Source organism: Sphaerodactylus townsendi, linkage group LG11, assembly GCF_021028975.2.
Source record: "Sphaerodactylus townsendi isolate TG3544 linkage group LG11, MPM_Stown_v2.3, whole genome shotgun sequence".
Taxonomy (NCBI): domain Eukaryota; kingdom Metazoa; phylum Chordata; class Lepidosauria; order Squamata; family Sphaerodactylidae; genus Sphaerodactylus; species Sphaerodactylus townsendi.
Window position 1 is genome coordinate 21,432,100 of NC_059435.1, and position 20,589 is coordinate 21,452,688.

A 20,589-nucleotide genomic window follows, 5' to 3' on the forward strand; every position below is an offset into this window, starting at 1 on the left:
GCCAGGCTGCTCCTTCAGTTAGTGGAGGCTGGGCCGGGAGCCTGCTCTGGGCTGCCCCTTGGCCAAGCCCCGCCAGACTGGCCGGAATCATTGCTGTCCTCCCCCGCCAGCTGAAGGAGAAGCCTGGTAGGGCTGGCCTGAGGGGCAGCCCATAGCTGGGCGCCCCCATGAGGTCTAATGGGTGGCGCCCGGGTCAATTAACCCCCTGTGTCTCCCTGGCAGATACGCCACTGTTTATACACCGCTTTACTCCCCTAGCGGATTCAAAGTGGCTTACTTAATCCTCCCTTCCTCCATTTTATTCTCAATAAAGCATCCTGTAATAAAAGTCAGGCTGAGAGAGTCATGGCAAGCTTTCATGAGCAGACTGGAGATTCAAACCTGGGTCTTCGAGATCCTAGTCCAACACTCTAATCACTAGACCTTGTTGGATGGCACAACTTGTATGCTAAAGCAATCAAGAAGATTTATTGCAAGCCAAGTTGGTTTAATTTACTTGAACATACTTTGACTTTGATAAATCAACAAATGGCAGAAATCAAAAGCAACTTGTACTAATCTGATTTATTTTTGCCATCAAGCCAAAATCATGAGCAAAACCAAAAAAACATGCCACAAAGCACCTTAGCCAGGAACACAGCTGATGCAGGCATTTGCAATGTTTGCAAGTTTTGAAGTTTTATAGTGTGCTGTGAGTTTTACCGTTTGCAAACAAAAAAAAAAACAAGCATCGATGAGAAACCTCGCTCTTCCTCTCCCTTGAGTATGAACTAGGAACATGATTCTGGAGCTACTGCCAGCCATTTGCTGAAGAAGCAGCTATGAATTCGGCTCTCCGGAGTCTCAGTTAAACTACTGGAAAGTATTGAGCATGTGTCTGTGTGCACCCAGAAAACTTGGTTATGCATTAATCAAGGTTCTTCAAGAGCAGTGGTTCTCAACCTGTGGGTCGCGACCCCTTTGGGGGTCGAACGACCCTTTCACTGGAGTCACCTAAGATTCTCTGCATCAGTGTTCTCCATCTGTAAAATGGATAAATGTTAGGGTTGGGGGTCACCACAACATGAGGAACTGTATTAAAGGGTCGTGGCATTAGGAAGGTTGAGAACCACTGTTCAAGAGGAAATTCTTATCTTCAGCAGAATGGGAGGGTATGTGTTATATACAAAGTAGCGTAGTTGGGTGATGAGGGGACAAAATATGGGGGCAACTGCCAGACAGGGTAGCTGAGGGTTTTTTTCCCCAATGATCCTTAGGTTGGGTCTAACTGATATGAAAAGGCAGAGGTAAAGATAGAAAAGCTCAGAAAAGAATCAAACAGAAAATTAAAGGAAGATTTTTTTTTCCTTTTTTCCCCATATTTTTGATTGAAAAACAATGGGAAAATTGGGGAACACCCCCACCCCCACCTCCACCCCCACAACTCATGTGAAATGCTTTTAAAGATAAAGTCTTATTCACTTGGCATGTATGGCATGAAAACATGAAAATTTTTCCCCAATTTTTTCTCCACTGGAAAAATTGGGAAATCTTGGAGTGCTGAAAAATTTTAAATGACAGTTTTTTCCTCGTGTGTAATGAATGGTGTGCTAACATAACATATATGGAAGCAGTTTGCAACTCTCCCTCTTATTTTATTATTGGGTGTATTTGCAGTTTTGTTTGTAGACAACTAAGACAGTGATACTTTTAAGTTAAATCCTCTTTCATTCTTTACTGAATATCCTACCTTGCAGATTATATTGACTCACTCTCTGAAATCTGCCTAGAATTCAAGTGAGAAAGGCGGACTATAAATAACAAATAAATACATTTCCATGGAAATGCCATTTAAAACAATGTTATGTTAAGTAATACATGGGGCATTTTATGTTGTTAAGGTAGCAAAACAGGTTTAAGTTTGACAGGAAGTATTGCGTATATTTCAATTCCCCCCCATCCAAGATTTCCATTTTGTTCCCTGACAAAACAAAATGGAATTTGCATCACAAGGCAAAGGGCCTCTTGCCAGGACACACGGTGTCTCATTAATCTTAGTTACAGATAAACATTATGCCACAGATATGTACCTTAGATGTGATAATATCTACCTTATCATTTGGCAAGATGATGAATGACCTAACTATTTCAAAAGCTCACAGATACCATCTACTTGGGCTACATATCAGACTGCCATGGAAACCATAACTGCAGTTAGGAAGGGAAACGGAGTTATAAAAAATCTGCTGCCTTCTCTTCACACATACTTATTTAGAACTCTTTTGACACTATAAACAATACCATTAATAAAAGACATCAGAGAAGCTAACTGTTTTAAAAGGCACAGATCAATTAAATATGAATTGTCTGGAAGCTACAGCTTAACAAAATTTTCTATACTGTCTAAGTCTTAATATCCCTGTTCTAGCAAACTGAACTTCTACCGGTATGTATTATGTGTTCATGTTTTATATTATTGCCATCTCATGCACATTCTGGAACCTGTTTATTCTGGAACCTACCCAATAAATATTAGCACATAACATTCTAGGGTGTTCAGGCACCTAAAATTTATGTTAAATATTGTCCATATAATACCAGGTTCTTCCTTTTGCTCTCAACCTGTAAGGGAATAATGATTTCCAGTTTAGCATTTGAGAGGAACATGGTTTAACAGTTTCAAGTTTGTGATGCCTTCATCTTTTATTAAAAAGCCTAGTTTGTTAAGTATCAGACATGCAAACAATAGAAGCCGGCTCCAGTCTGACTCTGCTAACCTTCCAAGATTGGTAAAATGAGTAGCTAGCTTTCTGGGGGCAAAGTGTAGGTGACCGGGGAAGGCAATGGCAAACCATCCTGTAAACAAAGTCTGCCTAGTGAGCACTGTGATGTGATGTCACCCTATGGGTTGTAATGACCTGCTGCTTGCACAGGTGCCTACCTTTTTTACTAGAAGGAGAGGCATGGCTCAATAAGAGAGCGCAGACATGAACCCCACACCAAAGTTCCATGGACTAATCCCTATACTATTCTCTGCTGTAGCTACCACAGGGCAGGGTGGGGACAGGAGCCCTGGGTGGGCGCCGTTGGGGTCTCGTGGTGGGTGGAAAATTGCCCCCACAACCTTCTTCCTTCCCCCCTCACCCTGCTCTGCCAGGCTCAGTGGAAGTCGCTGTGCATGCCCCTATTCATCCCAGCCCCGCCACCAGCTAAGGTAAGTGGGGAGCAGGGGGGGCGCAGGGAACAGTGTGGGAGGTCCGGGGGCGGGGCAGAAAACTTGGAATCTGCCCCGGGCTCCATTTTCCCAAGCTACACCCCCTCTGCCCAAGAAAGCGGAGAGCCACTACCAGCCACAATAGACAGTGTGCTACTGTCTTGCCTATACTCCCTCTGTAAGACAGCTTCATCTACTCAAAATTAGCTTGTGCACCACAACTGCTGAAGGGAGCAGCAGCAAATTAGGAGATTCCTTCAATCAAGAGCCAAAGAATTACTTCTAGATATATCCAAGGGCTTAAACGTCCCTTTTCATCACACTTGAAAAGCTCATGTTTTATCTCACCCAACACTGCAGTTATCACAAATTGTTCTGAAACTAGATGGTTTACCATAGCACTATCAAGAAACCCAAGCGCGAAGTCTCTTGTATGTGCAGTTGCGAAGTTTTTGGGATCTTGGCCTAGTTCAAAAAGTAGATGTGTAGCCCATAGTCTAGTGGCTAATCGTCATAGCTAGCAAACAAAAGAGCAGAAGGGCTTTTGGTTTTTGACCTGGATCTTTTGTCTCTGTTCCACTGACACTGGAGCTTTCTTCTGGCAGAAACAGTCGGTGGCAGAAAACTCCACATCAGTAGAATACAGATACTGGAGCGTGGTCTTTGAGTGGCGTCACATGGCAATAAACAGAAAGACAGGACAGGGAAGTTGACAACCAAATCCTGCTCCTCTGACATGAGGCAATATGAAGAAAGGGTTTCAGGAATTACTTCTTTATGTGGCATGGTTAACAGTAAATAGGGTGTCCTGTTGCCAATAACTGTACTTGTGTTACTCTATAAACAGATTAAAAATACCTTTTCCAGTGCATCTCTGTCAACCAACTCCTGGACAGCCAAAAGCTTGATGCTATAAGGGAGAGAAACACAGAAAATGTGTCATTTCAAACAACATCCAACTAGAACGTGGAAGTACAAAACATTATGCGGTAAATTAGCCAGCTGCTTATGCTATTCTAGACCCGCCACAGTAAACAGCTCTACATCAGTACAACCAGCTACTGAACACCTTTATTTGTTCTGCCTTGCAAATGTTTGTGGTACTTTGTGGGGCCCAGATACTGCGGTTTGGTCTATTTAAAGCGGATAGAGATCATGCACATTGACTTTTCTGCCTGACAATTACTCTATTGAAATCCAGTAGGTTAGAACCTATAGCTGGAGAATTTTTGGAATGGCAAGATCCTATGCACTGTCTTGTAGAATTGGGATTTGGGTCCACCTAGTTAGGCATTCAGTAGCCAACCAGATGCTGCTGGATTGTTTAACTGGTATCTGTGCAACTCATTAGATTATTGGAACTATGCTGCCTTTGAACCCAGAGGTGCCATTTAGCTGTTATGACTAACAGTAAGGAATACGCTCATCTCCCACTAATCTGTCTGAAAGCCACTGAAGCAACTAGTCAATCACCTCATCTTGTGCTAATGAAGTCCTCAGAAGCATTTCAGCCAATCTCAAACATTATCATCATCAAACACATTCCACTGGCCAATGAAAACCAATGGAAGGGCAGGATCATACCTGGCATTACTTCAACAAGCCACTCTGTAAAACAAAACCAAACCAGAAACCCCCTAAAACAGTGGTGGCGAACCTATGGCACGGGTGCCAGAGGTGGCACTCAGAGCCCTCTCTATGGGCACGCGCACACAGAGTTCGTCATGTGTGTGTGGGGGGGTGGAAAATCCCCACACACACATCTAGGCTGTCCTGGGCCGCTGGGCACGACATGTAGGTAACCCTGTTAAGTGCTGTTAAACCCCACTGATTTTCATGGGAAGAACTAAAGCACAATCCTTTACCTGGGAGTAAGCTCGGTTGCTGGCAATGGGGCTTGCTTCTAAACCATCCTAGGGTCGTGATTCACCCATTCGAAGCGTTGCATGGTTGCTTAAAAGCAAAGCCACCGACTACCACCAAGCTTACTCCCAAGTAATGTGTGCCTTGGAGCCAACCGTTTTTTTTTAAAAAATAAAACCTCAGTATTCAAATTAAATTGCTGTGTTGGCACTTTGCAATAAATAAGTGGGTTTTAGGTTGCAATTTGGGCACTCGGCCTCAAAAAGGTTCACCATCACTGCCCTAAAACATACTGCCCAATTAACAAAAGTCAATTTGTTAAAACCTGAGCATCTTCAAACATGAGCCAGTCACTATTAAAAGACTGATTCTGTGTCAAAGCACAAGCTCAAACCCAATAAAATTTTTTAGTGCAGAATGGGATGGAAAAATAGAGAGAGAGAACATTTCAAGGCTGACCTTTTGCCTTATATAACAGGTTCACAAAGATTGTTTGAAGTTTATTTGTAACCTTCAGCTTGACTGCGTGTTGATGTAGAGCCATATGCTGCAACGCACAGGAGAACGAAGAAGGACATAAGATGGCTCCTCTGGCTGTTGTTAACTTTAGCCAGGCTTCCGTGCTGACTAATAGAAAGCACAAAGCTTCTAAAGAAGCATAATCACCAAGCCAAGATTTATAGCACTGCACTGTGGAAGAGAGATCTATTTGTCTAAATGGTAGCTGGCAGCCTGGCACCAGTAACTGTTGTAGGAAGCAGAACTGATTGGACATCCTCCATGGTTTTTCAGAACTTGAGCTGCAACCGCTCTAAAAATAGGAGGCCATTATTGCTGTCTGGTTCGATCCGCTGCACTTTCGCAAGGACTGCAAAGGTTGGCTTTAAAAGAAGCAACAACAACAAAAAATCTTAGTGCAGCTTATATACATAGCCAGCTATGGAGAAATGATCGTCCGAAGAACAGGAACATCCTGGATGGAAATCTGCATTGAACCTTAGAATTGACAACCTAAGGTCATGGTGGCGAACCTTTGGCACTCCAGATGTTATGGACTACAATTCCCATCAGCCCCTTCCAGCATGGCCAATTGGCCATGATGGCAGGGGCTGATGGGAATTGTAGTCCATAACATCTGGAGTGCCAAAGGTTTGCCACCACTGACCTAAAGGATACTGGGCATGGATTCAGTCTCAGCATCATCTCTCAATTCTGGATAAAGAAGGGACCTGCAGAAAGACTGGCCACTCTGGCCACAAAGCTGCAGTAGGCCACAGCAGGTCAGATGGTCCCTCTAGAGTCTAGATCTTCAGGTTCGTCCTTGCTGAGTCCTCTGACCAACCTGCAGACTGCAATCATCGCTAAGACCTTGTGGATCAGAAGTCTTCTGTCAAAAATCTGGGAACCCAGGGAGTTTGTCAAATATTCCACAATAATTCTCCAGCTAAACCAATAACGAGGAAAGACAGATTGTAGTCAACTGAAGGTAGAAGAATAATAGCCATCCACAGTGGAAATTTCAAACATTGTAGTGTATTTGTTTCAGGCTTTTCTTCTTATGTCCATTTTATTTGGTTCAGAGGGAAAAACCAAAGGAGTATTTTTGGCAATAGACTGGAATACAACCTTTTATTTGTCTCTGCAGGACCATCGCCTTGCCTGAAACGTCAAGATTTGACATATGGATTTTTTTATACTTCCCCCACTCAGCTGTTCCGACACTTTTGTTCTCTTTCTCCAACTAAAGAACAGTACGTACCTTCAAAGTACCAGCAAATCCAGAGTGACCCTACTGCAGTACACTATACTGGCTTGTTTAATTTCATCTCATGGCACACCAACACTTGATTTGTATTAAAATTCTCCCTGCAACTTGGAAGGACAATCTAGAGAACCCCATATTTATAAGCATCTCATGATTATCTCCATCCTTCTACTGTCAATCAAATAGTGGGAAGGCATAACAATCACAAACTACAGAGACTACACAGGCATAACAATAGACTACAGAGGCTATAGAAAAGATTATTGTGGATAAACCCATATAGACCCTCGGACACCCATCTCAGCAACTGCTTGTACTTTCCTCTCTGCTTTACAATTTGGGAACCCTGATTCTCATGGTTACACTAGATATACACACACACATGGAAATGTTCACACAACACATAAAATGGGTAGGAAGGATACAGTTCTTATTGATTTGTCTCGTAAAAAATAATGTAAGTAGTAAGTACAGATCTAAGTGCAACAAAAAGGTCTACTTCCTGGACAAGAGCAACCTTCTAACAAAAGCCAATGACACTTAAGGAAATTCAGCACTGATCCATCTGTAGGATTGTAAGACTGGACATGGTGGTTACCGCTGGCACACTTATGACATAGAAAAGAAATTTTCCTTGTGGCAGGACATGTTTGTTCGTCTATCAACAAATGAAGAATCTCTAACAGTAGCAGATGTTGCATGGAAAATGTATAGAAACGACCTAAGGCTTCCATCAATCTGTCATGGAGAAATGGAAATAATCCCATCTGTGGGAGAGAAGGTGGGTTGGATCCAGACACTTCTGTCAGTGGAACAGAGAAGTCCTACCTCCCCTCTCCTACAGCAGCCCATCAATCTCCCCAAAACTTGGCTTGTGGGGGTGTGTGGTCAGTGTGGTCATCAAAAACAGAATGAGAGGCAGATCAGGAGTCTGCAGCAGAAGACAGGACATGTAGAAGTTCCCTCACCCCCTTAGACTAAAGAAAATGTAGTCTGAAACCAACCTGATGTTTTCAAAATGATTCAAAGTTTTAGCGAAGAAGTGTAAAAAAAATGCATAGTTTGGTTTTCAGTCAATGCTGTGGTAAAAATGCGGCAATTCTGACCACCCTTAGCAGAAAATTTGAGTTGTGTCTCAGTATAGGAACATAAAATATACAGAATTATCAGGGTTTCTCTACCTGACTTGGGCATGTAGAACAAGGATCTCCTCTAAAATGAAGAAATATATCCAACTTGTGATGGACTTCAAAAACAGAGTTACAGGCCATGCTTCCAACTGACTTCCTGTGTCATTCTTTCCTACCATATCATATAGCTAGTTTTGCTAACTTCTACCACATCTTCCCCTCTGCTCCCAGGGCACTTTCGCACCTGCAGAATAATGCACATTCAATCCACTTTCAATGTACTTTGCAGCTGGATTTTACTGTGAAAAATAGCAAAATCCAGTTGCAAACAATTAGACTGAAAGTGCATTATTCTGCAGGTGCGAAAATGTCCCAAGTCTTCAAATCATCCATGTGTTCCATTCAATGCTAGAGAAAGATTTGATCACTAGATCAAATGCTGGAGATACATTTGATCTACTAGATAATTTGATCTATTGGGGTAGCCATTTTCCCTTCTTCCCGGAAGACTGAGATGCAAACTGGCACTGGCACCACCTAAATTGAATCAACTCTGCTGTATATCCTGCTTGTAAGGCAGACAAGAAACCTTAGCCCCGCAGCTTAAAACATGCCCCCCCCCCCCCCGGCATTTAAATATCCAGCCTGATGAGGAATTCTCAGAATTCCCACACTTTTTGTGATATTTTAATTGGTCCAAAAAAAACTGTGTTCTGGAATTGTTAGTTTTTCTGTTGCACATGTTTTTAGAGGTTTTTGCAATGTAATGAAATGGAAGTAATATCTTTCTACCCAGTGCTGATTAAATTTGCCCTCGTGCCAAAAATAGATGGCTTACAGACAGTTAATATACCAAAAGGAAATAAGGGGTTTTATTGAACTGAAGCTGAAATGCAATTGACGTGTTTTTTTTTAACCGCACCAGGAGAATGCTATTGCTTCTGGGAAGTGAAGTGGACGGACTGCCTTTCAGAATAACAGCTAGCGCAACAACAACAACAGGCATTCCCCAGAAATGACTCTTCCCTTGGCACCTTTTGGAACACTATGTAGGTTGAAAATACTGTGGGATGGATAAGAACATAAAGGAAAGCTCCACTGCAGCCAAGGAGGCTCCCTGGAGTGGCAATTGAGAGGGGGTGTCACAGCATCTTTGCCAAACAAAATTAGGCCCCTTCCGCACACACAAAATAATGCATTTTCAAACCACTTTCACAACTGTTTGCAAGTGGATTTTGCTATTCCTCACAGCTTCAAAAAGCACTGAAAGCAGTTTGAAAGTGAATTATTCTGCATGTGCGGAATGAGCCCTTGATTCTTGTTTCTCCACCCAAAGAGCTTGCTTGGTGGCTCAAGTGAAGAAGCAGACACCTGGCTTGATTGATTTAGTCGCGGGAACACTGTTGTTTGAGGACCAAACTAAATATGGTGGAACCCCCATGTCTACCACAGAGATGCCGTCGCCATTTTGATTGGTTTAAAAGTGTGGTGATTCTGACCAAGCCTGCAAGGCTCATGTGCTTGTTTAAACTGGAAATCTTGTCTGGGAAATCTTGCAATCCGTTTTCCCACTGGCATGAATTCCTCTTTTCTCTTTTATGGCCATAACGGTAATTATGGAGAGCCAGCGTGGTATAGTGGTTAAGAGCAGGTGGATTCTAATCGGGAAAACGGGGTTTGATTCCTCACTCCTCCACCTGAGTGGCAGAGGCTTATCTGGTGAACCAGATGTGTTTCCGCACTCCTACATTCCTGCTTGGGCTAGTCACAGTTCTCTCAGAACTCTCTCAGTCCCACCTACCTCACAAGGCATCTGTTGTGGGGAGAAGAAGGGAAAGGAGCTTGTAAGCCACCTGGAGTCTCCTCACAGGAGAGAAAGGTGGGGTATAAATCCAAACTCCTCTTCTTCTAATTGAGTGGTGAGGGCATATACATTTATTCAAAGACTTTTGATCCTGAAAACGTGGACTCTATGAGGTATACAAATAAAAAGCGACATAAAATCCAAGTTGTGTGGCACCAGCTTGATTAATATGAACTCAGTATCACAGGCTGAGCCTGATTAGCAGGAAGCCATTTGCACGGGGCTTTATTCTAATTATAGTACATCCTTCTATTAAAACAAAGCCTTACAGTTTTAGCTAATTTAATCCAGATTTGTTTGCTACTACATTAGCACTTGGAATGAATCCTATCCCACTGGGCTGACTTATTTTGTAATCGTGGAAAACGCACTGGGTTATGAACGTTCCATCGATTTTGTTTAAATCTTCAGGGTGTATTGCTGGAGCCAGCAGGTTCCTTAAACCTTTTGCTGCACAAGGAGTACTGGGGATATCATTCTTCATCTCTCTCTCTACAGAAGTATTTAAATTTGGTTTGGATGACTCATATCACGGATAAAATTCTCTCCACTGGAAGAAGGAAGACTAACATTGAAAACAAAGACCTGGGCCTCCCGATAACAATGGCTGGCTCATGATTCCCAAATAAAGAACATGATTATTTTACAAATAAACAAACGTGTGTGCTTGGTCCCTTTGCTTCGTTTTTCTAATTTCCTTTGATGCCTCAGAAGTGCCATTTCCTCCTGATTCTGCCTCACTGCTTCAACTGAAGAACCAGCTAGCTCTTTATTTGTGTGTGCGCGCGTTTGGGAAAAATTAAAGAAACAGTCAATGGTTTATCATCATTTCTTGACACAAAACCAAGCTAAAAATAAAATTAAGGGGCTGTGAGATGAACTCAGAAATAGAAGGGGGTGTTGCTTGTGGGATTTATCATCCACGGCGTTTAATCCTGCGCCCTTGCCAAAAGGCTTTAAACTCTACGTAATCAAACGTAATTTAAGGTTGTTTGGTTCCCTGCTTTCAGAGTCCTTCTGCCAAATCCCACGCAGGGCTTTCAGAAAGAAAATGTTCATCTCGCCTTAATTTTCAACAGTGCTATGCGCTCCCTAGACTATCTTTTGAGACTCTACCATGTTGTAAGTATTTTAAAAAATTGTGTTGAATTGTTTCACATTTGAAATGGAGGACATCAGGTAGTACACATTTGGCCTGTTTCCTTGCGCCGAAAATGCTTCCACGTACAAAACAGCGCGAAACCTGCTTGCTGTATTACGAATTCAACGAAGGACATTTTGCAGCAGAGTTTTCCGAGCAGACTGCAGTCCCTGAAGGTTTCAAATCATTGTTGTTCTGACAAACTTTGGTACATTTCAGAAGCACAGACATATGAAATTTATGTTCCACTAGTCTTGAAGCTTGTTCGAGAACCGGTACACATCCAGGTTCCAGTTAGCTTAGTGGATGTCTTGTACTGCACTGGATTTTTATCTGTGTTATTAGGATCTGTTTGTACTCTTGTAGTTTTGAACACTTATTACACTTATAACAAGTCTTCATATGAAAGAAGACAGAAATTGCTGAGAGCCTTTTTCAGTGTAATTTCTATTGGGTTGTGATGTATCATGAAGGCATATGTGCAGTTTTGCCATGTGTACTCAAAGTATAGAGTTGACTGTTGTTTCAGGGTGTTTTTACACAGAAAAAATATATATGCAGCCTGCCTTTGTCAGGCTGTATCCACAAATCTCCAGGAATTTCCCCACCCAGAGGTGGCAACCGTATATTAAACCAGAGAAACCATAAGGGGTTGCACTGGTTCACAGCAAAACCTGAAAGCAAAGGTCACATAACCCCTTTTATTACAAACAACTAAAACACCACAATATAGTGTGCAAACCTTTATTTGTGGAATTTGCTATGGACCAAAGGGGCTACGCATACTTTCTGAGAATACTTAAATTGAACCACTGGATTAAAAAGGAACACCTCTATTACAGAAGAAGGAGGTTTCACTAAGTAATACAGTAACGATTTGGATCTTTACTTATTGCATAAAATAGAATATAAAGACTACTATATTTTCTCATTTGCTCTCAGGCTAGGGATGGAGAAAGAGGGAACTGTGCCTGAGGCACGACCTGTGTGCATGCCCTGCCCACACCCCGCTTCTGGGAGGAGGGGTCTGGGGGGCGATTTTCCGCCCCCACGTGATGCCAATAGTGCACACCTGGGGCACGGTGCCCCCCTGCCCTGTTGCAGCTTCGCCACCTTTTCAGCCTGATAAAGTATTTGTACAAGAACGATACTTGATCAACTACTGATTGGATAGTTTCCAATTTTTGTTCTCTGTTCTCAGCGTATGCCAAAGGTATAATACACTCACTGCAGTCAGCAAAGCATTCTAATACAGAATGATTACAACAGGCCTTAAGATCACGGCTCAAAATATATTTTGATTCCCCCCACCTCACTCCATCCATTTGACGAAAAATACTGGAGAACTGGAAAACTTGCACTCTGTGTTGTGTTACGCAGTCAATCTTAATGAAAAATATTATATGGCTTTCGGTTTTGGACCCTTTAAATATTTCTCCCCAAGCTTTCCCATGGTGTTGCATACAGTGACATTTTTATTGCTCCGAAACACTGTATAAGATTGCCACATTTTTCTTTGGCCTGGCTCCTGCACTTTCAAAAGCACATGACATAACACAATTGAGCAAGCAAAGCTGCTTTGGGTTGTGGCCACGGCTCAAAGTAGAGCATTTGTGCATGAAGAATGTCATATGACCAATCCATGGCCTGTGTAGATGAAAGCAGCAGGTCGTGAGTAATGTGAGAGGTTTCCCTCCTGAGATGCTGGACAGCCATTGCCAGTCAGAGTAGACAAGACTAACCTTGGTAGACAAACGGTCTACTCTAACAGGATAAGACAGCTACATGCATTCAAGCTTTCCTTAAAGGCCCAGCTTCAAATCCCCACTGGGTAACTCTACACCAGACACACTCCGTCTAACTTAACTCACAGGTTATTGGATTATAAAATAAAGGAGGTGGGCAAGGGGCTTTAAATCCTTGTTGGGAAGAAAGGAGGGGATAAATGAAGCAAACAAACACCAGTCAAATCTCACATGGAGTGAATCAGACAAACCCCACATGGAATACAATTCCACAACCAAACTCAACACACTTTCCTCTGTGCCACACTGGCCCAAGAAATACTATATTTCAGAAGAAACACACCTGTGCCCTGTGCTGGATTTACCTTTGAGCTTGGCAGGCCAAAGTCTAGGGCAGTGGTGGTGAACCTACGGCCCGGGTGCCAGAGGTGGCACTCAGAGCCCTCTCCATGGGCACGCGCAAACAGAGTGCCCCCCCCCCCCACATCTAGGCTGGCCTGGGCCACTGGGCTCGATTATTAGCATTAAACCTAAAGTGTGGGTAACCCTTTTAAGTGCTGTTAAACCCCACTGATTTTCATGCGAAGAACTAAAGCGTGATCCTTTACCTGGGAGTAAGCTCGGTTGCTGGCAATGGGGCTTGCTTCTGAGTAAACCCTCCTAGGGTCATGTTTCACCCATTGGAAGAGTTGCACGGTTGCTTCAAAGCAAAGCCACCGACTACCACCAAGCTGAGTAACGCACGCCTCGGAGCCAACCGTTTTTTCTAAACAAAAACCTCAGTATTCAGGTTAAATTGCCGTGTTGGCACTTTGCGATAAATAAGTGGGTTTTGGGTTGCAATTTGGGCACTCGGTCTCGAAAAGGTTCGCCATCACTGGTCTAGGGCTTCAAAATCTAGGGCACCTCCAGCCAAGGCGCGTAACATTTTTGACACTGTCATAGGCCTTTTTTACACATACTGTCATAATACACTATAGTCTCTACCCAACCCTTCAGTAATTTTCCTTGCACTCCATTTCAGAATATTACTGTCTTAAGCCGATAACTTGACACTAGAATTGATTTCTGTATTGGAGTCCTTTGAGGACTTCAGAGAAGTGGACCTCATTTTGTGACAACGCCCCTTCCTGTTTTCCTTTCTGATAAACGTTGAAGATTAATTTTACTTTTCATTTTCAGATTCCGATCCGAGCATGACATAACAGTGAACTTACAATTTCATTTTCCTAAAAATTCCTGCTTATTCCACAAAATGCTTACAAAGTTCGGTTACGGCAAAAGATTTCATAGTGTTAATCTTAACATTTATTCATCTTTTTTTTTTTGATCACTTTGGTATTCAACAATAACATCTTATGTCTTTTAGAGGAGGAATTGTGAATTGCGGAATTTTAAACACCCATCATCATCTTTAGCTTTATTCAATTTTGTATATACTCTTCCACCTTTCTCTAGTCATGAGGGGGGGCGGGATTGGGAGGAGACTCACAAGTGGAATAGCCTACTAGGGCCTCTCTTCATCTAAATCCAGAACTGTTTTGTGTCATTTATCTATTTTAGTTACAATATTCAAGAAGAAACAGCCAATCTACACATTATGAAAGCCACCAAATCCCATTATCTATGTGGCTTACACTGTGCAGAGCAGGTTGCTATAGAAATAATCTCTCATGTGGAATGTTTCCAGGCACCCAGTGTCTTCAAAGGCCGTTTTCCCACTAGAAAAATGAAAGTGGATACAAACTGGTTTGGGAAGAATCGGGACCTTTTGAGTGCAGTTTCATGGTCCCCACTGCAGCTTGTGGCCCCCAAACAACCCCTGCTCCAGGCGATGCCGCAAGATTCTGCTCAGGGGCTTTCCTGATTGGCTGCTGTGTTGTGCTGGGGCAGGAATTTTTAAAAATTTTCTACCCTGCGGATCCACGACTGCATTGAGCATGCGCAGAACAACTGTATGCAGAAATGGGGAAACGGGCGATTAAAGCAATGCCCCGTTTCTGTGCTGCTTTGTCCCCCCACATCAACGTGGATACAAGGTTTAGCATTGCTTTGTATTGCTTTTTACTCAGAAAATCATTCTAAACCAGCCTCACGTCGCCTCATATCCTCGTGGATCTCGGCTACGTGAAATTTTTTTTAAGGGCGGTGCATGCACCGCGCACAGCCCACTGCACCCTGATTGGATGGGAGGCTCCACGTCACTCACAACAGCGAGAGAGTCAACCCACCGATCTTCCCCACTGCTCCCCTCCAATCCGGATTGATCCTGGCGTTGTTCAAAAGGTCTCCTTTCATCCAGGTCCGGGAAAAGCACGCGCTATGGGGGAGAAGGAGCAGCAGAACCGGCTTCGCCCAGAACGCAGTGGGGAATTGTGTGTGAAACCTGGTTTTTTCCCCGCGAGTAGCGCACGCTATTTAGTCAGTGGGAAATCGACCAAATATTCCTCAAAGTTGCGGCCTAGAAGATGCCACATGTGATTCCATAGATGCTGTCTTGGGTGTGGGGTTTGGCCTGTACCAGAATGGCAGACCAGGAGGGAAGGTGACATGTTTAGGCCAATCTCATCATATCTCAGAAGCTAAGCAGGGTCAGAACTTGGAAGGGAGACCACCAAGGAAGGCTCTGCAGAGGAAAAGAGGCCACCAAGGAAGGCTCTGCAGAGGAAGGCAATGGCAAAACAACTCTGGTCTTGAAAGCCCCTCGCTGGGGTTGCCAAAAGTCGGCTGCGACCTGACGGCACTTCACACACACATGCAGGGTGGCAGATCAGCTGGATACTCTGTGTACACTAATCTGAGCTCTTTGAAGAAAGCGCAAAATGGAAACATAGCTAAATACACAAAATAAAGAAATCTACAAGCCAACACAAAATGATATTTGAAGTTGACGTTTTTGCCTGAAGCATCAGTAGAAACAGAAATTGAGAACACAAATCTATTTCTTCCTTATAACCTGCCGGAACTTTTAAAGAAGCAATTGGAGCCAGCCGTGCAATTTAAAAAAAACTGAGACTCCATGTCCTTTTAGATAGAACTTTTGAATTTCACAACTGCTATATTCATTTCATGTGGGAAGCAACATGACTGCGTCAAAAACCACAGCGTGTCTGTGTGTGGGGAAAGCTTGTGGCCTTTTCTTAATGCTCTATTATAATTTTTTTTAAACCACAAAGCAAACAAGATTATTTTCTCATCGGGACACAGCGTTCTCCCCCCATATAGCAAAGGAGTTCAGTAGTATTATAGGAAACTCAAGCTTCACATCAGCCACAAAAATCTTGTTGTGTATATTACAATGTCATTGCCACTACTGTTTCGAATCAAAAGTGCATGATATTTGATACATAAAAATTCAGAGTTGTTTCAGAAACTGTAATTCTAGCCCAGAGCACATGAAATTTCATCAGAGTCTACACTACTTAAGCGAAATAATTTCTTTAAAGAAGCATGCAGGAATATGCCAACAGCTCACATATACACATTCACAGAACTATACAACCTGGATATTGTAGCTGATTCAATTATATTACAACCGGAACATAAAAATAATTTGCTTTCTGAAGTTTTTCTTTTCTTATGCAGGGAAAATACCCAAGGGGAACACACAATGACCCCAAAACACATTAAGGAAAGCCAGAATAAATGCATCTTTTGTTGAACTGCTATATAATCAAGTAATAATTCCTAAAGGAGGATGTTTGACACTCTGGGTGTATGTAAGGAATCCGGATAGAAATGTGGCAGAAAGCTGCTGAGACCAGAAGGAAAGGTGAGGACAGAAATCAAAATTTGCTTGTCCTTCAGAGGCTTCATAAACCTGGCTACAGGAAGGTGGTGTGGAAATCTAAGAGTCTGTCCCAGTGGAATGCAGAAGGCCAGGGCAGCTAGGACAGAGTATGGATCAAAGAGAAAACTACACTCCAGCCATGAAACCAGCCCATAGTGACAACATATAAGCCTCCTAAGAAATGTTTGGACCATTCACAATCTAGGATTTGATTATGAATGAAACAGAGCAGGTATTTGGTAACTGTCTGCCAACTGTCTGACATGAAAGTGTATATGAACCACAGAAGGAATAAGGTTTGAACAAATGGGGGCCAACTCTCAGATTGTGAGGGGGATTGTATCTAGGTGATTGAGATGAATTCGTAGCTCAATGTAATTGCTACAAGATATATATAACCAGCCTGATATGTTATCACTGATTCTGGGACATTCTTTCCTTGACCTTTGCTTTATAGCTTCACACGCCAAGTAGATAACTAGGCTTTCCCCTGACACTTTGGTCTCATGGGAACCAGGATTGTTTCGATTATCTTGAGGGGGCAGGATGACAGGCTGCTCTCTGTCTCTGTCACCGACCTTGGGACGCTTCAGCTCCAAACTAACTCTTTCTCATATTTCTTGGGAAAATGGGACAGGGGATTAACATCGGAATAAGGGGATAGCAAAAGCCAGGTTTGCTAGAACTGGCTTTGTCAAGTTGGGTGCTCTGATGCCTATCAATAAACACTGCTGATCAACAATACAGAGTCTGTTTATTGCTTCAAGGTTCGAGACCTAACGCAGGTACGGTGTTCATTACATACAGAACAATCCAACAGTCACTCCCTGTCCCCTGAGGGAAATTCTGTGGGGTGGGCTTGCAAGAGAGGCTTTTCAGCACCTTCAAGGAAACGACAGATCCCCAACTTGACAAAGCCAGTTCTGGCAAACCTGGCTTTTGCTATCCCCCTTATTCCGATGTTAATCCCCTGTCCCATTTTCCCAAGAAATATGAGAAAGAGTTAGTTTGGAGCTGAAGCGTCCCAAGGTCCCAAGTTACCACAGGTATAACAATAGATCATGTACTGCACAGATGGGTGCAGGGTTTCAAAACTGACCTGGTGCTCTCCCAGGCACCATTCATGAGTCATCCTGTCCTTAGTCCCAGCCCTTTATCTGATGGGTGCACTTATCAAAGTAATAAAAGGGAGGAATCCTTCTGGTGACAGTCTCCAAACCGATCAATCAGATAAAGTTATCAGAATGAGTAATGAAGGACATGCACAAATTACATATGGCATCTCGGTATCGGAGCATCAAGGATACTGTGGAACACAACAATAGCAACTCTTGTCGAGAGCTCCAGCATGTACTAAGTCAAAGGTTTTATGTCCGTCAGCAGTCACACACAACAGTTCCAACTCAGCAAGATTCTGTTTCCTGAAAAGTGGCAATGGTTTCATCACTACCCTTTTGACAAACGGCTGTGGGCACAGCAGCTTAGCAACTCAAAACACAACACTGTCTGGTGTGGGCCAAGAGAGAGGGGAGGAGTTTCTTGTAGTAGCTGTGTGTAAGCTGGCACATACTCAGTTTTGAGTTCTAATCCCACTACCTGAAGGGCGCTGAAAGCTACCATGAGCCCTTGAAAAGATTACCTCCAGCACACCCCTTAACCTCCAGAAGAGAACATGTAATATACTTGATTAAAACAGGGGTAATGCTGGTACCCCCATAGGGGCAGCTTACCCATGGTCCCTGGTTTCCAGGGCAACCGCTCCCCTCCCCGTCCCCGATTTTGAACTCACTATTTCTCCTAGGCACCGACTGGTATCATCAACACAATTTTGAATTCACTATCTCTCCTAGGCTCCAACTGTATAATCAAGCAGTAAAATCTTTTCCTTGCCCTTTACCATTTCAAGCAGGAAGATGTTTATACATTTGAAACTTGCCCTACCTCATGACTGAATGTTTAAGAAAACACAAAGATAGTAGATATATTTGCCAGATTTGTGATTCTTTGATTGTGAGATTTTAAAATCAGAATTTAAAGCAGCATTCAAAGAAGCAAACCCTTTTCCCACCACCATTTGAAACAAAAAATAAAGGGGGGGGGATTTCAGTTGTCTGATGATTGCATAAACCCATGAAGCCATTTTTACCAAATCAGATCATTGGTCTGTAAAGGTCAGTCCTGTCTATTCTGATTGGTCCTAGTGCTCCAGAGTCTCAGAGCCAGCGTGGTGTAGTGGTTAAGATCAGGGGGATTATGATCTGGAGAACCAGGTTTGATTCCCCACTCCTCCACCGGAGTGGCAGCGGCTTATTTGGTGAACCAGATATGTTTCCGCACTCCTACATTCCTGCTGGGTGACCTTGGACCAGTCACAGTTCTTCGGAAGTCTCTCAGCCCCACCTATCTCACAAGGTGCCTGTTGTGGGGAGAGGAAGGGAAAGCTTGTAAGCCACCTTGAGTCTCCTTACAGAACAGAAAGGTGGGGTATAAACCCAAACTCTTCCTCTTCCTCCCCCTCCCCCTCCCCCCTCCCCCTCCTCCTCCTCCTCCTCCTGGCAGAGGTTCCTCACATCACTTAGTACTTGATTCTTGTTTAAAACTGAAAATTCCAGTGATTGAATTCTGGACCTTCTGGGTGCAAAGCAGATACGGTGCCTCTGAGTGAGTCTCTCCCTGAGGGCATACGTTGGTGATACTCATGTGAGAATCTTGTGGCCCATGTGAACAATGCCTGAGATAACTGGGAGCAATTAGGGAGGCATGCTAGCATCTTTATCACCAATGTATCAGATGTTGATACAATAGGGGAATGTGAATGTGTTAGAATGTGGATGGGACCAGGGCAAGTCTACATTCCTATCTGCGATAATCAGCCACAGTATTACTGAGCTGGGCTAATCTTGAATTACTGGAAAACACTTCCATTAGGTTTTTTCCCCCTTGAGGGCTAATAGCAGTGCGTGGGGGTGAGGAGCTGGGGAGCACTCATTGGCAAAAACGACACAGAGGCAGAATTACCCCCCCTTCCAGTTCCTACTATTGCTTCTATGAACATATTAAAAACACTACAGACACAGATCTTCCAACATCTCTTCCCATTTGACGCTTAATTAGCAACTTTCTTTCTTTCTTTCTTTCTTTCTTTCTTTCTTTCTTTCTTTCTTTCTTTCTTTCTTTCTTTCTTTCTTTCTTTCTTTCTTTCTTTCTTTCTTTCTTTCTTTAGCTTGATAAACCGCCCAGCCCCCGGAGGGCTCTGGGCAGTGTACAATAAACGTAAAAAGCATTTACAATGTAAAATATCATAAAATAGTATACCAATAAAAAACACTAAAATACATTATAGCAGCAGTTCATATATCAATACAAATACTGAAGGCGTTCAAAGGCCAGGAGGGTCAGCATTGCCCAAAAATAGATGGAATCAGTAACCAGGCAATGCTGGAGATGGCAAGCTATTGCGGGGGCTTCAGAGGGGGGGCAGGCAAACTGCGGCTGGCATTCCCAAAGGCCCGGTGGAATAACTCGGTCTTGCAGGCCCTGCGGAACTCACCAAGGTTCCGCAGGGCCCGGACAGCAGATAGTAAAGCATTCCACCAAGACGGTATCTTAACAAGTTGTATCTTAACAACCTTACACTTGTGAGTTAGGAGAGTGCGTAAAGCCCCATCAGTAGTAGGGTTTCCAAGGCAAGAGACAAACAGAGGTGTTTTGCCATTGCCTGCCTCTGCACAGACTTCCTTGGTAGTCTCCCATCCAAATCAGGGCCTGCTTAGCTTCTAAAGTGAGGTTAGATCAGGCTAGCCTGGGCCATGCAGGCCAGGGCTGTGAGGTAGATCAGGCCAAGAAAAAGAGTGATCGGTCCAAGGTCTCCCAGCAAGCTTCACAGCAGAATCCAGATTCAGATCTGAGTTTCCGAGATACTAGTTCTCTGCCCTGACCTCTTCATCTCCCTCTCACTGCTTCAGATTCAGAACTTAATCTCTGTGAATGAGCCTTGATACCCCATATCTCTGTGCTTGTTATGGAAGGACTACAGGCTTCAATAACTAAAACCTGAGTCTTTCCCCTGGATATCTGGTTCTGTCATTTTCAATGGAA

General features: G+C 43.3%; 1 protein-coding gene across 1 annotated transcript in view; it reads right to left on the bottom strand.

The window, feature by feature from the left end:
* Positions 1–20,589, bottom strand: part of EEPD1 (endonuclease/exonuclease/phosphatase family domain containing 1) — a 66,159-nt gene that overhangs the window by 20,453 nt on the left and 25,117 nt on the right. The window contains exon 2 of the mRNA XM_048511556.1: positions 4,052–4,103. Coding sequence (XP_048367513.1) covers positions 4,052–4,103 — 52 coding nt within the window. The remainder of the gene's footprint in view (positions 1–4,051; positions 4,104–20,589) is intronic.